This window comes from Melospiza melodia, chromosome 1, assembly GCF_035770615.1.
Source record: "Melospiza melodia melodia isolate bMelMel2 chromosome 1, bMelMel2.pri, whole genome shotgun sequence".
In the NCBI taxonomy this organism is placed as follows: domain Eukaryota; kingdom Metazoa; phylum Chordata; class Aves; order Passeriformes; family Passerellidae; genus Melospiza; species Melospiza melodia.
In genome coordinates, this window is record NC_086194.1 from 26,799,279 (window position 1) to 26,816,772 (window position 17,494).

At 36.5% G+C, this 17,494-nt stretch overlaps 1 protein-coding gene across 3 annotated transcripts in view; it reads left to right on the forward strand.

Moving 5' to 3' along the window:
• The window catches only part of NXPH1 (neurexophilin 1), a 135,427-nt gene extending 118,650 nt beyond the window's left edge, over window positions 1-16,777 (forward strand). For all 3 annotated transcript variants that reach the window (XM_063152076.1, XM_063152089.1, XM_063152084.1), the window contains exon 3: window positions 14,839-16,777. In XM_063152076.1, coding sequence (XP_063008146.1) covers window positions 14,839-15,600 — 762 coding nt within the window. In that variant the 3' untranslated portion in view covers window positions 15,601-16,777. The remainder of the gene's footprint in view (window positions 1-14,838) is intronic.
• The last annotated feature ends 717 nt before the right edge of the window (window positions 16,778-17,494 follow it).

Sequence of the window (17,494 nt, forward strand, 5' to 3'; positions counted from 1 at the left end):
CTTTCAGTCTCTCTGTCTGAGATTTTTGTATTCTGTTTGGTTATCTTTTGCCCTGAAAGAAATTATAAGAAATCATACTTTGGGCCCAAAATAAAGCTGAAAATTATTTGAAGGCCTCTGAATGCAGAATAACCTGCATTTTAACTCTGGAAGGTTTTGTTTGATATTTTCAAATATATGTGATTGATCCTCAGCCGGATTAATCTGACGTGAATCTGCTGAAAAATTAGTTAAGTAGTAGTCAGTGAACCTGGTAAAAGATCCAATTCTGCATTACTCAAAGTACACAATCATATTTAAGTTGTTTTAGAGAAAGTACTGCAAAATTATGTATATTATACATACAAGGCCTGCCCTTCTTTTTCTTGCCATCAAATTGCTTAGGATAAGGAGAGAGGTTGTAGTTAGGGGCTTGGAATGAGTAAGGGTTTGGGGCTGGGGCTCAGGTTTCAGGCATTTGCCTAGGGTTACTACCATGATATAGCAAAACTTTAAATTCCAAAGCTTTGTATTCTCATACTCCTGTAACTCATGAGCGATATAATGTATTTCTCATAAATATGATATCTTTTAGAGCAAGTCTGTGTACATCCTGTTCTCCATGGAAAAGCTGATCTGAAATTACCAGGAAATCTGTTCTATTAGTTCATCTAGGAATATTGCTGGATTACACTAGGTGAAAATTCTTCCATATTTTAGCAATAAAATCCAAAAGATAAGTGGACAAAAAATTGTAATGGATTAATAAAAAGCTTAAAGTATCATGTAACAAGTACCAACTGGACTTTTTTTGCTGTTCTACGGTCTTGGCTGTCAATAGAGCAAACTATAAGAAAGAAAACACTCTAAAAAGCTAATAACTTGAAAAAGTTCTTCTGGTTTCCTCTAAGTTTATAAAAATTATATAATTAGATTTTTATATATTAAATTTGAAACAATGGAAAAATATTCTTGTTATTCACTAGGTAGCTTATATTCTACCCAGAGCTGGTGTTGATTGGCTGCTGAAAGATAAAGGGATTCACATTTTGAAAGACATTTATAATGTCTTCCAAATTGTAAATCCAATGTTATTTCTTTTTTGTTGTGATTTTCTAACCACATTGCGACGGAATGCAAGACATTATTGATAGTGATTATTTTCACTATCATTTTTTGGCAGAAGAACAAATCAAACATTTCTCATTAACAAGGGCAGTTTTTCCTGCTCCTGTAGAAAACTGGTCTACAAATTATTTTCAGGCTTCTTGTTGACACAATTCACTTCAAAGCTGACTTTGTTTCCTTGCATCCTTTTTAAAGTGGCATTACGTATAAGTAATCATTGGAATTGGCCTTTTCATTGGTACATACTGGATATGACATGGGAAAGAGAAGTCCAGAGATTTGTACTAGCTCTTAACTCTGCAACTGAGTTAGGACATCAGTAATATTTCTTCTTTTAGCTTTGCCTTTGTCAAATCTGTTTCAGTGAGAAATCTTTCTAGGTCAGTGACTATGTATGTTTAGCTTCTAGTACACCTTAACCCTGACCACAGGGAGGTCTGTGAGCATTGCAGCAAGAGTAATAATATATTACACTAACTAGAGGTTATGAAAGGATATCTATTCTGAAAATACATTTAAGATAAACACAAGCAGGAGTGTCGTTTACTCCCTGAAAAACAGAACTGCTAAGCATTTATATTTGAATTAAATGCTTTTACGAGTTTATTGAATATTATTTAGGAAGTATATTATAATGAAGACATGTTACCTTCTGCCTTAGAATAAAGATATTATTGCTTTTTTCATATTTATCTTTTGTATCAGCATTTGGCAGGTAACAAATGAAATTTTCTTGCTAATGTTAAATTGTTTTGTACTGCTGCTCAGCCACAAATATATGGAAGGATGAGACAATGTAAAAAAGTCACTTGCATTTTTGGGCAGACAGATGAATGTAACAGTGTTCTTGATCTGCCCTTGATGAAATGTTTATGCTAAGAAAGGCGAAGCACTTAATTCCTGTCTGAATCACTCCACTGAAATCTTGTTCATGCAGGAGGCTGCATGAGTGGAAATGCAGGGAGAATTGGCTCAAATATTTCAGTGTGGTCAAGGTGTTGATGTTTAGAACTGTCTGAGATCAAAGCAGAGCAGACTTCATGTATCAGTCAAAAAAGATGAAGGCTTCTGGAAACCTGATGTGAAAAGATTTTGTTTGTCTATCCATTTTTTGGAGTCCGTCTCATTTCCTAATTTGAGCAGATTTTGGACAAAGAATGCCTGATTGTCCCTGAAACCTGAATTTTTTTATACTCTAAGAATATAAAAACAGGTTCTTGAGAAAGTAATGAAGCCCAAACTTCTAAGGATTCCAGCTTAATTTTCCAGACTCCAGTGGTCTCTATAAGTTTAGAAAAAGCCTTCTGGCAACAAAGATTTGCAGGTCTCACTTTAGTCTAAGCCTGTTTTGATAGACCAATTGAATTTTTTTTACATTCCTGAGAAGTTCTTGGGATACAAGGTCAGAGTAATAAATGTAATGTTTTTATTCTTCATGAAGGATAAGTTATGTAATTACATCACTACTTTATTACTCTGCAGTAATTTTGTTACTATGCAACTTAAAATATTTTTGCCATCAGCATTTGTAGAAAGCTCATAGGTGTGTAGCACTATATAATAATCTGCCTGTAATACTACATTTTTTTCTAGTCACCCTGTCTAGAAATGCAGTGATAGATCAAGACACTGGAACTAGCTTTGAGGCGAGCTGGTAAACTGAAAATGCACTGTATTTGCATTAGAATTGCTGCAGTATTTCTCTTTATGAGCTGAGTTAATACTTCTTGCTAATTGGAAATGTCTGGACCTTTTATGAAGGCTGAAGGTTGGGAAAGTCTCTGAAGGATTTATGAAACTGGTCCTCAAGTCTCGTTGAAAAAATAGAAGTCTTTCTGTTATTTGAAGTCGGCAGTCATAAAATAAATCCCAAAGATGTAAATTTACTAGACCTTGGACTGTCTTGTATTTAACTTGCTTAGTACATCTTAATAAGAATTTAAACTGATGTATAAGAGCTACTCAGGAGAAGCCTCATGGCCCCCATAGACAAGTTCATAGACAAGTTCACAGTGCTGCTCATCCTAGAAGCTGGCCCGCTGGAGCAATATTCACATATTCTCTTCCTAAGTTTTTTGTTACAGTGTGAAAAACTTAGCAATGAATAACCTCCTTCAACTTATGTGTCAATGCCCAAAGGACTCTTAACTCATCTCAATTTAAATTAATGACCTTACTGATAGTATTAGCAATTGGACCATGGCTCTCATGAGCCAGCTATTTGCATATGGAATTTGATTAATCCTGCTGGCTATCAATTTTCACTTTTAATTAGGTGTGATACTATTGCAGGAGAAAATACAAGACTACTATCAGGCAGAGACAATGTTGATTTTCTGTTGAGTATTCTGTTGTGTTTGTTTGGCTGTGGTAAATTCCCTGGCAATGTCTGTCTGGATCAGCTCAGAAAGGTACCAGAGACCTTAAAACAGGTCTGTGCAAGCTCAGTCATAGTCAGCACAAAGAAGCACCATGTAGATTGAATATCAATAGTTTATAGGATGTAGAGAAATTGGTTTATGGTAACCCCTTCCAGTATTCAGTAGCTCTATTTCTCTTAATGGCATAATAATCTCTTATAATGCAGTGTCCAGGGTCACATAAAGACCAGCTCTGCAGGCAAGTGTGGCCAGGACTTTTACTGAGGCTGCTTGGTTTCCCTGCATCCTGACTGAGCAAGTGTACACTGATGATAGAGTCCTGCTCAGATTTGGATCAAGACTAAATTTTGCCTGGATCTTGTAAATATGTAACATGTTGTGTCTCCTGATTTCCAACAGGCCAATCCATATTTCTTTGACATCTTTGCACTTTGGGAGCGTTGCAGCATGTTTGTGTATGTCATCGCCAGGAAAACAATGCTCAGCGCTTGGCTGGCCTAGCAGAGCTGGTGCCCACATGCTGCTTACTGCTGAGCATACGCCTGTAAGAATTAGCAGACCTTGACAAAACCATCAAGAAAATCTCAATAAAAATTAATTGAATACACTTGCAATAGAATAGCTGCTTAATGCTTCCCTTCCTTACCAGAACAACTTTAAAGAAATACACCTCTTTCCTCAGAAATGAATTTTAATAGCTGTTGATATCCACTGACCAAAAAAATGAACGAGCAATGCCTCTTAAAGAAACACAATTAAAAAAGCAGTATGTTGTTGTATCTGGTTAAAATTCAAAGAGAAGAAACCCTTCTTCTTTGAGATCACAAAAGACTTCTGAGAAGTTAGTACATGTATGCAGCAAGGGCATAGGGTGAAGAGGAGGGCATAAAAGCTAGCAAGGATATGTCAAACTCTGAACATTGGAACAGCTTCCTCTATGTTTTTAAAATACCTCTCCTGAAGTATTCAGCTGTTTGTAATCAATGAATAACACATGGTGAAGAACAGGGAATTTTAATGAAAGGAATTTGTATTTTTGCTATAGAATTTCCTGAACTTGTGGGAGCCCTTCTCCCTCTCCCCCCTCCCCCAAGCATCTCATATAGATATAAAATTCCTTTGTGTGGCAATGTGCACCCTGCCAACATCAGTGGGAGTTAAATCTCCTCAAATGGCATCTTTGTTCAAATTCAGATTTCTAGGAAGCACCCATGAATATCTGTGTGGAAAGTGACTCAGCTGTATCAACATTCTGATGCTTTTCTCTGGAAAAAATATAGCATCAGACACAGGAGCAACAAACTCTTTGGGTGGATTTAATTTTATTTAAATTTTGCATTGACTGGATGATTTGGAACGTCACTTAGAAAATGAGCAATGTTAACTGTGCACAGTGGTCCATTATATTGTACCAGGATATGTCAAGTTATAATATTTTTCACTTTCTTCAGAAGATATGGCTACTCATATGATAATGGATATTTTCTTCAGTGTGTTACGGGAAAAGCAAACTATAGAGCAAATTTTGATTAAAATGTTGCTCTGTGGCCTTTCATATAAAATCTAATTTTATTTAATATTACTTTCTACATGTATGCAGAAAATGGCAAGCTAATATTAATAAAAGAAGGCTTACAGGAATGTGGAACAAGAACAATAGATCCCTGTCAAAATTTATTTACCTAGCTAGACTTTCATTTCAAAGTTAGCAGCACTCTGTGATACTGGCATAATACAGTGGTTTTAAAACTCTGTTAGACATTTTTAACCCACTTTAATTTATTCCATGGTAGTTTAATCCCCTGCTGAATGGAGATGGAGTGAATTTTCAAAAGTCATAATCCACTGAAGTAAAAAATCTGTAATGACAACATAGACAGCAGGCTTCAAGAGTTTAGTTTAAATTATTTCCAAAAATGTTAAACTTAGGGCAAGAGTTAATAGGATATTTCATACAGTTATATTTCAATCCTTTTCCAAATCGTCGTACATTCACTTGCATCTCTGCCATCAGAAATACTTGGGCTCGATTTCTGTTCTTTTAAGGCAAAAACCAGAAAGCTGCAAAATTCTAATGCAAAGATTTTCACAGGGTATTGTAACTCATTGGTCCTTGAGTTCACAGAGTTTTATATGTGACAGCATAATATTTTCTAAACTGAAACAGAAATGACATTTTACAAACTGAATACTTTCCATTCTGTCTTAACTGGGCACAAAAATGAAATTAAGGTACACAATACCATACTGTCTTCATCCTTCTGCTCCTCTGGGAGTTTTATGATTGACTTTATTGGTGGGTGAAGATTTGGCCCACAAATTGATTGGGAAAGACTCATGCATTTCCTATGTACTTGAAACCTACAGTTTTACACTCTTCCTTGACTAAACCTTTGGAGCTGCCTAGTTCTGGAAGTAGCTGTAACACAGACAACACCTTATTTTCTTTAACCAGGAGGCTCCTCTAGTGCCAGCCATGGATGATTACAGCTTTGCCTGCCTCAGCATGCAGGCACCAAACTCCTGCCTGAACTCCACAGGAAAAATCCTGCCTCCTTCCTCCGTTTTGTTGTGTCATGCTGGACCAGATTTTGGGTGGCATCAGGTAAAGCTGGCAGGGGACTCATTCAAAACAACAGGATGAGAAAGTTCTGAGGGTCTGAAGTAGAGATGAGGTGGTAGGGTGTTTCACATGGTAGAAGATTCATGTTCTTGTAGTGCTTGTAAGCTATATTTATTGAAAATGAAGAAATTCATAGCCCCACTCACAACTTAAGAAGCCATTGATCTGCAAAGGCTTGAAAATTAAAAATATTTGCTGGTACAAGTAGTATGTTCTTCTCCTCATTTTGCATTTCGTGATAAAATCAACATTTAGCCATTGTTGAATGCATGGTGCAGGACCAGATAGACTTCCATTTTGACTTCCTAATTCTTTCAAATTCTTAAATGACAGAGACAATGGCAATAATTTCCTTTTTTCTTTTTGTCTTCTAAAAGCTATGTGTTTGGAGAGAAAACAATGAGTTATCTTCTTTGAAACAACAGTGATAGCAGTGCCTGTCTTCGCTCCTGCTTTCCAGGAAAAGGGTGGAACAAACTGTAGGGCTGGCTTTTCATTGCTTCCTGTTGTGGTTCTGTGATTTTGATTCTTGGTTCAAAGGTCCCAGTCTTATCCAGGCAGATAGAGAAGCCTGGATGTTTAATTCCGAGTCTGATTTCCACTCTGAAAGTTTGTGAAATAATAAAGAAAATCCTTCTATATATCTGACATTCATGGGGAGAAGGCAGCCCTGGCAGAATGAAGCAGACAAAAAAAAAAAAGGAGGAAGAGAAAAATATCCATTAGGACACTGCTACTAGAAGAAGTGTCTCTGTAATTACAATCTAAGTCCGATTGATTTAAAGTACCTATCTGTCTCAGATGACTAAACACTTCTTAAAAAGCCTGCTTACTAAACAAGTCACTAGTGGACAAAACAGGATCAAGAAGACTAATTTTTCAGATTCTAAATACTTGTGAAAATCTTTCATGTGATTAAATCAAACTCAAGAGATAACAGAATAGTACAAATCTATACTGTTTCTCACAGGAAATTCCTCCAGATGGGGAATTTCCTATATCTAAAAGGAGGAGCAATACTAGCAAGTGTGCATGCCTTGGTGCATGAGTACCATATAACTTCATCAGTTTCAGCATGCCTACAGATGTACAGGGAGAAGTGCGCTTCAGCAGGACTGGAGAACAGCAGAAGGCATTTACACAGAGCATTCATTGCCCTGCTGCCAGCCTGCAGCCTTTGGGTTCTCTCCATAGAATTGTCTCCAGGGCAAGTTATGCACCATAGGTCAGATTGTTCTTGGTTACCATTGGGTGATTAGGTGAAGAGCATTTATTCAATTTGGAAAGTTCATCAACATTCATGGAGGTAGAGGACACAATCCACTCTGTTTCTCTCTTGATTATGGAATAGGCCTAGAATTCCAGGTGAATGAATAGATCAGTCAATCCCTCCCAAGATCATGGTCTGGACTGGCAAAGGATATAATATAATTCAGGACCTAATAGCTGGCAGGCCATCAGATTTTTTCATCAATCTTTTACTATTCACAGAGCTTGTGGAAGTGTCACAGCTTAGCCTACAGTCCAGGAATGCAAGGGAGAGGAAATGAAACTCTAATTCTTAAGGATTTTTATTGGGACCAAATACTTGAGGTGTTTTACCACCTTTGCATTTCCTGAAAATTGTTTGAGACTAGCTAATTTTGGGATTTATTTGTAAGGTAACTTTCACTGTGTAGAAAGCACTGCAAAATTGTAATTTTTGCTAGCTTTTTTCTTTTGCAGAACAGCCATTCCAATATCTTAATATTTTATGATAACAACTGTTAAGAATTATAATGCACCTAAACAAAGCTGTGTTGCTACTGTTTTATTAGTACCCTCATCTTTCTGTGGGTACAAATTTTCTAATTAGTCTTTGATTCTTAGTCAGATCTCAAAAAGATATCAACTGCTACAGGCACTGTAATTTCAGTGATGTTAAATTTCAGTGAATTTATATCAGCTGCTGTCAGCTGAATTTATATCAGCTTCTTGTCTTGCATAACTGCTGTTGTGTGAATGATGAAGAAAGCTCAGGTAGCTACATTTTTGTTTTAACAAGGGCAATTTGAAGCAAGAATGATAGCTCATAGATTAAAACCAGAAAAATACAGAATTTAAAGCTGAGCCGACCAGTTAATAGAAGTATTCTGCATTTTGTGATTCCTAAGGATGTTCTATACAAAAATTGCAGTAACAGTGTATGTTAAACTCAATTTCTTAACCTAAAGATAGTAAAAGAAAAAAAAAAAACAACAAACCTACATTCCCTCTGTTTTCTGTGTGACAAGTTATCATTTTTTATGCTTAAATAAATGATCCAAAGAGCTTACTTTAGAAAATATTATGAAAAACTTCAGAAACTTATTTGTATATGGTCAATAATCAATTCAGTGCTCTTTTACGACCAAACCCAAATAAAATACTTTGAATAAGTAGAGAAAAAAGACTGAACAAATAATGGGAGGCTATATTTGCCATCATACAGGACCATGTTTGTGCCACATCCTGAATACCATGTACCATTCTCAATTTAAAAACAGAACTGGGAGTGGAGAAGGACAAAAAGGAAATTTAAAGCTATAGGTATAGAACAATTTATGTACAGGGATTATTTGCATGATTCAGGAGGCTTTTAGGGCTGGAAAAGAGGTCAATATCTGATTACTATTATGAATGGATATAGTTGAGGCATGCACTAGTCAGCGAGAGGGAGGCTTCCTCATGCAGCTAGAAATCATCAAATTTTCCACTCAGTGGTATTTGTTGAAAAAATACTTAAAGCATAGCAACAAAGAGAAATATTGAGGAGCATGGGAAATTTGGATAGAGGCAGAACTTTCCACATGAAGGGTTCTCCAAAGAAGGTGTCAGGAATGAGGTTTAAAACAAACCCTAGGAGGAAACAGAGCTGTCGAACTCACTGTTGAAGCATCTTATGATTGTTAAATTTTGCAAAGTGTCAAAGTGATCAAATGAACAGAAGATCAGTCTGTTTAGAGTTACTGAAACAGAAATCTAATTTGTTCACAGATTTCTAAATGTGATAGCATAATATTGTGAAATTGAAAGGGAAACGATGAAACAGAAAACATACACAGAAACAACATCTAGCAGAGGAAACTAGAATTATTGGACAGCTGGAAAGAAATTAGGGGCCTAAAATACACTTGCCATATTCTTGCAAGGCATCTGCAAGGCACTTGCGTGTTCTTCTCGAGGCATCTCTTATAGTTGCTGTTGGAGACAAGATGATTTTTCTAAATGAGTCTTAGGTTTGATCCTGCATAGTGACTTTTGATTTCTCATTTGATACTAGATCATGGGTTACTGTCCTGTTTGTCAGTCTCATCTGAGTTTGCAGATTTTTTGAATGACCAACATACATCCCTATTTGTTTCATGTTGTTCAGCAAAAAGGTTTGTAAGCTAAAACCAGAGAGGCCTGTTTCTGTGAAATATCCATGTGTATGGTTTTCTGTTTTCATCCTTCTTTCTCAAAGTGTCCATTTAAGAGGTACAAGTCCTTCAGTGTGTTTCACTCTCCCATTACAGTAATATCTCCATTAATTTGCATTCTCAGTTTCTTTATTACCAAATACCTGTAGAATACTGACTTTGACTTTTCTGGAAATTATTCACTGAATAAAATATTTCCATGCCACTGCTAACTTCGTACAATGTGTAGACAGCTGCAGGAAGAAAAATGGACCTAAATGGAAGGGTAAATTTGGTCTTGTTTTCCCTCCACCCATTGCATAAACAGGATGAATATAAGGACACTGGACTCAGTGACAACTTTCTGTGTGCTGCCCTGCCTTGATAATGGCCCAGCTTATTGTAGTGTCCATCAATACTATCCTGCCTTTGTTGTATCTGAGATATCTTACCGAGGAAAGGAAATTCTGAATTCTTTTATACAGAGCATTTGCAAACACAGTGCTGCCAAATTCTTACAGTTCTAGGCCAATAAAAACAGTCTTGGTTTTTGATTAGTTATTTACCTGAAGAGAGAGATTTTCCACCTTGAGTATTAGATTGTTTGTTTGCATTTTCATTTGCTCTGAAGTAGTCATATATTCTGGGAAATAAATGCATAATTTCTAAACCAATACTGTAATTATAGGTAATGAACTGTAGTAGAGCTAGAATAAAAGGAAAAGAGTGAGAAATCAAGATGCATCCTGTACATTTTTTAATTAATATTTTTTAAAATCTTAAACTGATCAGTCTTTAATAATGTTAATATACCTGTGGTTGATTTTACACCGAGAAGAGGACTTAAATCACCAATTGAACCCTTCATGGTTTCCTGAAATTCCTTTTTAACTTCATTTTCTCTGCTCCAAATGTTAAGGTTTAATTTGGCAAAGAATTCATAGCTCAGTGTCTTGAAAGAGAACTCCAAAACTTCTGAGATAAATAAACTGCCTATCCTTTAGGGGGTTCTAAAAGAACTATTTTAATTAAAGAACTATATTAATTAAAACATGCTTAATGAGGCTAAACATTAAAAAAATTAATCACCCTCAAAACATAGGATACAAAAGGAATGGAGTATTCTATTTTAATACATTAAAAAATTATTTACAGATTAATTCCTGTGTTTTAATGATGCTTTCTGAAATTATGCCCAATGAAATCACTGTCTTTCCTTTTTCAAAGAAGAAGTAGAAGAAATGGAATTACAAATTGTCAGTATTTTTTGGAGAACAGTTGCCAGGCAGTAGTAAAATCTCCTGGTGCCTTTTTGGTATCAGTAGACTTTACTAGATATTGTAAATGTATACTTTCCCGTAAACGTACAAGAGCAGAACCAAATATCAGTCTGCCATGCTTAATAAGTGCTTTTCCAATGACAGTTGTAACACTAGATAAGCACTTCTAAATGTTTTTTACCCCTTACTACTTTTCTATACAAACATTTCTGCCATCATCATCATTCAGAACCATTTCTAGCTATGCAACATGGAGGAAATGCCCCTACTCAGCCCTTTTGCAACACTGATTTATTGCACTGCAGTGGTGTTTTGGGTTAACACTGGTGAGCAACTAAGCACCTCAAAGTTCTTTGTTTACTTTCCCCCTTTCCCCAGTGGGACAGGGAAGAGGAACAGAACAATAAAAGTGAGAAAACTTGGGAGTCAAGATAAAGTAAAGTTTAATTACTGAAGGATAAATAGAAGAAGAAGAAAGAAAATAAGAAAATAAACCAGAACAAGTGATGCAAAGGCAATACTGAACAGACAACCTACTCCAGTAGGTAGAATGATGACCAACTAGTTCCTGAACAAAAGATGTCTACCTCCTCTAAACTCCCACTCTTTTAATTGCTGAGCATGATGCGACATATTATGGAATATCTCTGGTGAATTCAGGTTCTCTGCTCAGCTGTGTCCATTCCCAATCCATTGTACACCTCCCCAGTCTATTCACTTGAGAAGCTGAGAGAAATAGAGAGGGCCTTGGCGCTGTACTCTTTAACCAGAGCTAGAACATAAGTGTGTTACCAGCATTTGGGTCAAAAGTCTCAACCTCAGCACCATATGAGCTTCTGTGAAGAAAATGGACTCCATCCTAGAAAGGGCCATTAAAATTGGGTTTCAAATGTTTCATCTAGGAGTGACACTTGGCTATGGAAAAGGAGGCAAAACTGGTTAGCGTGTACTAATTGATAGAGTATGCAAGTTTCTGAATTATATGTAGGTATCCTCAAGGAAGAGGACAAGAAAACCACCATGGATTTTAAGCTGCTCCATGTTTTATTGCTCACTTCAAATTGGCTCTTTTTCCATGATCTCCTAAAATAGATCTATGTTTAAGCTTCACAATACTAAGTGCAAAACCTCATGCTTTTGCATGGTCTTTCTTGTACTATTGCAACCTTGTGTTTGGGAAAAAGAGAGATTGAAGAAAACTGAATCAGTTCATGTGAAAGAACTGCTGCATTTGCAGAAATTCTATTACACAGCAATGCTCTGTGTTATTGGGTGTGTGAGTCTCTGAGGATACTTTCTATAGTGTGTAGTATACTAGCAGTATATGAAAAAGCAGTTGGATGGAAAATGTTAGCGAAGCACAATGAATTCTAGAGCTTTTTTTATTAATGCTTGTGGGCTGTTTTTTAGTGCTAACAAGGACTCTTGACTAGGAAAGACAGGTTCAGGCCTTTACTCACGAATACAACCAGTTACCCACATTGAAAATCACAAACAGAGGTCTCAGGACTAACTGCACAGCCAGACATCTTTCAGGTATTACAAAATCAATGACAATAACAATCAGTTGTATCTGTTAGATTGGATGTGAAGCAGTATAGAATGCCTATGGCCTAAATAATCCATTTCCATGAAATATGTTGGCTTTCAAAAAACCACGCATAGGATCAGTCATCAATCATTTCAGAAAATTTCCTCCTTCTCCTGAGTCTTCAGTTTCACATATTTGGAAAAAAAAGAGACTTATTTTCAAGGTTTTTTAACTCTTACATATTGTTACATGGAACCCTTAGTCTAATTCTATGAAATGTAAATCATTAGATGAAGAGAGGAAAACAAAGGAAAAACAAACTGTAAGCAAAGAAAATGAGAGTGGTAAGCAATCTGTATCCTACCTACAGATTGCTGGTTTACTAGCTCTGCTAGCTAACTGCTTTGATTCATCATGGTTGATAGATTCATTCTACACAGGCACATTTTTCCTTTTAACCACATTTCTTTTCTTATTTTGCCCTCCTTCCCCATATGACATAGGAAAAAAAAATATTCTGAGTCTCTTTCTCTCTCCCTGTGACATCTTCATTGCTGCTTCATTAACCAGTGCACCATCAGTGCATTTTATTACAGCTTCTCTCTTGGCCTACTGTGTTATTGCTAAAATGCAGCTATGAACTGGCTATCAAAATGCTAGTCTGTGTTTTAATCCTTCTGTCCATTTGAAAGGGGGGGAAGCTTTCTCTTTGGCAAAATCCTGAATTAAATCCATATTTTATCTATTATCCTTACTGGCCCAACATGAAATGGATTGGGCAGGAATAGTGTAGGATGCGACAGATTTATTTACCTATTTAGCTGCTGTAAAAAGCTGGGGGCATATCTCCTGTGTGATCAGTGTATTAAGACAATTTAGACTGATTTTATCTATGTGCCTTCAAATGACCTTGGAAAACTACTGAAGTTAATGAAAGTGTGTTTCAATTTCATGATTGTTAAGAAATGAAAAGGCCATGCTGTGATAGATATCCTCTGTGACATATACCTCCAGTTGTACCAGTAGGGAGGGGACATGATTTAAATACTTTCTGGTTTCCAATGGGTTTCCTAGGTATGAAATGCACTCAATTCATTTTTAAGTGAAGAAAAAGATATAACTGCAAGTATGATAGAAGCACATAAATCAGTGCCAGAACACAGAGGAATAAAACAGGCATATTTGGAATCTCATATGTAGCCATGAAAATGGAAATAAGAAACTTGATGGCCTCTTCAGAGCAGTGCAAATGTTAAAAAATTAGGCAGTGTGTGAGGTGCAAATTTTAGGGGGAATAGGACTACACATGTTGTCAGTCCTTTTCCATCCACCCTGCACAAATTCCAGCCCTCCCAGGTACGCTCTGTCAGAGCTCTCTGCCAGTGCTGCATGTTAGACAGCTGCAAGCCTGCATCTGTTCTCTGTTTTCCACTCAATTAAAGCAAAGAGAAAAAATATAAATAAGACAAATTGCTCTGACAGTAAATTTTGTGAAAAACTATGTCTGAAATATATGATTTTGTAGGAACTTGGTGCAAGATTTTGTGTTCTTTTAAAATGTGATTTTGCAGGATTTTTTTATTACTGCTTTTAAATTGGTGCCTCTATTTTTTCTTTCTTTTTTTTTTTTTTTTTTTTTTTTTTTGTAAATATACAAAAGGCTTTCTGTCTTACACAGATCTCTATTTAATTTGGGGAGGAAATGGTGAAAAAAGAAGTGAAGCAAGAAAGGAGAAATGCTTGTCATATTAGATACAGACAAGGCAAACCAGTAGTTGGTCTATAAGGGATTGTTAGAATAGGCTGTGACTCCTCCTGCATTAACTGACATGGAGTACACTTTATGTACAGTTATCAACTCAAAACTCATTAAAATTTTCATTATTCTGTTATTAATATTGTAGTTGTGACTGAAGATCCCAGTCAAGAACATAGACCAATGAGTATACATAAAAGGAGTAAGGAAATTGTATTATTATTATTAGATTCATAATGACATGGACTCCAAGCATGGTCAGGCTGGCACCACCAAGACAGCACCCTGACAGTGCACTCCAGGGGCAGCAAAAGTAAATGAATGTGTCTCTGATGGTAGAGGACACAGCAACCTTGTAGAGTGAACATTCAAGCAAGAACAATTCACTCTGAGATGTCACATACAGCCTGAAGTATGACAAGACTGTGTAACTCAGTTTTTGTTATGCACTCATCACTAACAGACATCATAACAGACAAATAATGTGAATGTCTGTGATTAAATCTGAAGGCCTATTTAAAAAAAACTGGCAAAGGAGAATTGAGTAATAATACTTGGAAAGTATAGGAAAACAGACATTTCTCTTTTGGTTTACTGAGTAGAGAGGTAAAATTTAATTTCTCAAAAAAATATTTATCTATGTTTGTGGTAAATCTGGTTATTTTGGTCTCAGGTAGAAATGATGGGGTTTGTATCACATATCTCAATATATTGTTTCTTTCTTCTTCCCTTCTCTTTCAGGTTACCTGTGCAAATTTAACAAATGGAGGAAAAACAGAACTTCTAAAATCAGGAAGCTCCAAATCCACACTAAAGCACATATGGACAGAAAGCAGCAAAGACTTGTCCATCAGCCGACTGCTGTCACAGACTTTTCGTGGAAAGGAAAATGATACAGATTTGGACCTGCGATACGATGCCCCAGAAACTTATTCTGAGCAAGATCTCTGGGACTGGCTGAGGAACTCCACAGATCTGCAAGAGCCTCGGCCCAGAGCAAAGAGACGGCCCATCGTCAAGACTGGGAAATTTAAGAAAATGTTTGGCTGGGGAGATTTTCATTCCAACATCAAGACTGTGAAGCTAAATCTGTTAATAACAGGGAAAATCGTTGACCATGGCAATGGGACGTTTAGTGTTTACTTCAGGCATAACTCCACTGGTCAAGGAAATGTATCTGTGAGCCTAGTGCCCCCTACAAAAATAGTGGAATTTGACTTGGCACAACAGACAGTGATTGATGCCAAAGATTCCAAGTCCTTTAACTGTCGAATCGAGTACGAAAAGGTTGACAAGGCTACCAAGAATACACTCTGCAACTATGACCCTTCAAAAACCTGTTATCAGGAGCAGACCCAGAGCCACGTGTCATGGCTCTGCTCCAAGCCCTTTAAAGTAATCTGTATTTACATTTCCTTTTATAGTACAGATTATAAACTAGTACAGAAGGTGTGTCCTGATTACAACTACCACAGTGACACACCCTACTTCCCTTCAGGGTGAGGACCAACTTGTGTCTGAGACTGAAGCCTGGGGAATAAAAGAGGTCGAATAACAGGGCTGTAACCTCAAGGAGGAAGGCCACATCTATTGCCTGGAATGTGTCTACCTGCTGCTGCTGATGTCAAATGGCTGCAAATATGTTAGTGGAAAACAATCTAATGTAATTTTTGCCCAGTCAGCTCCATGTATCCATCTAGGTGTAAATCACTATGGATTTGAAATAAAACCATTCACATACACTGAGACACACACACACTTTTCAGCTCACGTTATTGAGATTCCTGTTAAGAAATCTTTCATTGTCTGATACCTAAGGATTCAGCATAACCTATCATCAAGCAAAATGGATTAACTAGACAGTACAAGGTTTCTAAGGCAGACTGTTATGGAAATCTCCTTGAAAGTCCTCTGAGTACATGCCAATCAATAATCCTCACTCATGCATTCTACTGCTTGGAGCAGCTGTACTGGTAAATAATACTGTAGGAATAAGTACTTGTTAAAATGGGAAAAAGTGTGTTTAGAGTTCAGTATTCCGTATTATATGAACACAGCAAAGCGTCGTGACTTTTCCCAGCACACAGTAGGCACATTCAAGGTGGTGTTGGTGGCTCTTTTTCCATGGAGCAAGCCCGTTTCTAGTAAAGATGGGCAAACATTTGGAATTTACATGTGAGCAGACATTCTGGTTTAACGTTTCTCTGACTCTTTAAGCTCTGATTCTTTAAACTTGTTTGAGTTTAGGCCAGCTAAACTGCTTAAAAACTGGAATTGATCTCTAAGAAGGAAAATGCCTGGCAGAGAACATGTAAGTTATAAGTGGCTGTCTTATCTTTATTACAAAATATTGTAAGAAATTCAATATCCTAGTCTTCATTTGTATGAATGGTTTGTATTGTACATAATTTAACCAGTGTTATTTGAGCTGCTTATTAATATTAACTTGTAATTGTCTCTCTGCTTGTTATTGTTTAAAACAATCAAGGAAATGAGGAATCCATTTTATCAATGTAGCTGTAAACTCCATTAAAAGACAGAACTATGTACAAAGCATTTATTCAGCTAAAGTATTGTTGAAAGCTATACATATACAACATTACAGTCTGTCTGTATTTAGATATTTTATTTCCAGAGGAAAAAATGAACTGTACATAAAAATAAAAAATCTTAAAGTTGAGTTTCAATATGTACTGTGTAGATAGTAGTTTAAATAGTTCTGACAAGCGGGTAATACTCCAAGTCTAACATGATTTTCAATATTGTCCCTTTGCATATGTACATATATAGACATCTATTTATGAATTTGTGTGTATGCATATTTGTGTGTGTATAAGTACATGTGTGTGTGAGTGTGTGAAAATACATATATATGTTGAATACATAAAACTTTCTGGACCCCTTTTCCTAGCAAGCAGATCTCATTACTGAAAGTCTTGCTAGTTCAAGCAGAAGCCCCCACTCTGATAAGAAATTGCAGGGCTTTGTTTAAAATGAGTCATTATAATTTAGAAGTGGGAAAACATAGAGCCACTCTCTGTGTACAAAGGCCTGTCTTTGCCTTAATTCTAGCCTCCTGTGAGGTCCTGATCTCTATGGAATGAAGAGATCCCTTTTTATGGTACTAGGGAATTTTCTTCCTGTAAAAAAAAGCTCATAGCTTTTATATATATATATTTTGTGGATAGTGGCATATTTTACCCCCAACATCCAGAAAACCAGCAACTGCAAGAAGTCCTTGCCTAAAAGAAGGCTACCAAAAGAACTCAGTATTTCGTATCATATCTTTCAGAATTATCAGTCCTGGAAATGTTTCCTTTCCCCTTCCACCCTTGCCCCCATGTTCTGTGCTCTTGGTTCACAGATGCAAATCAAGGTCAGCTTCCAACTATGTGCA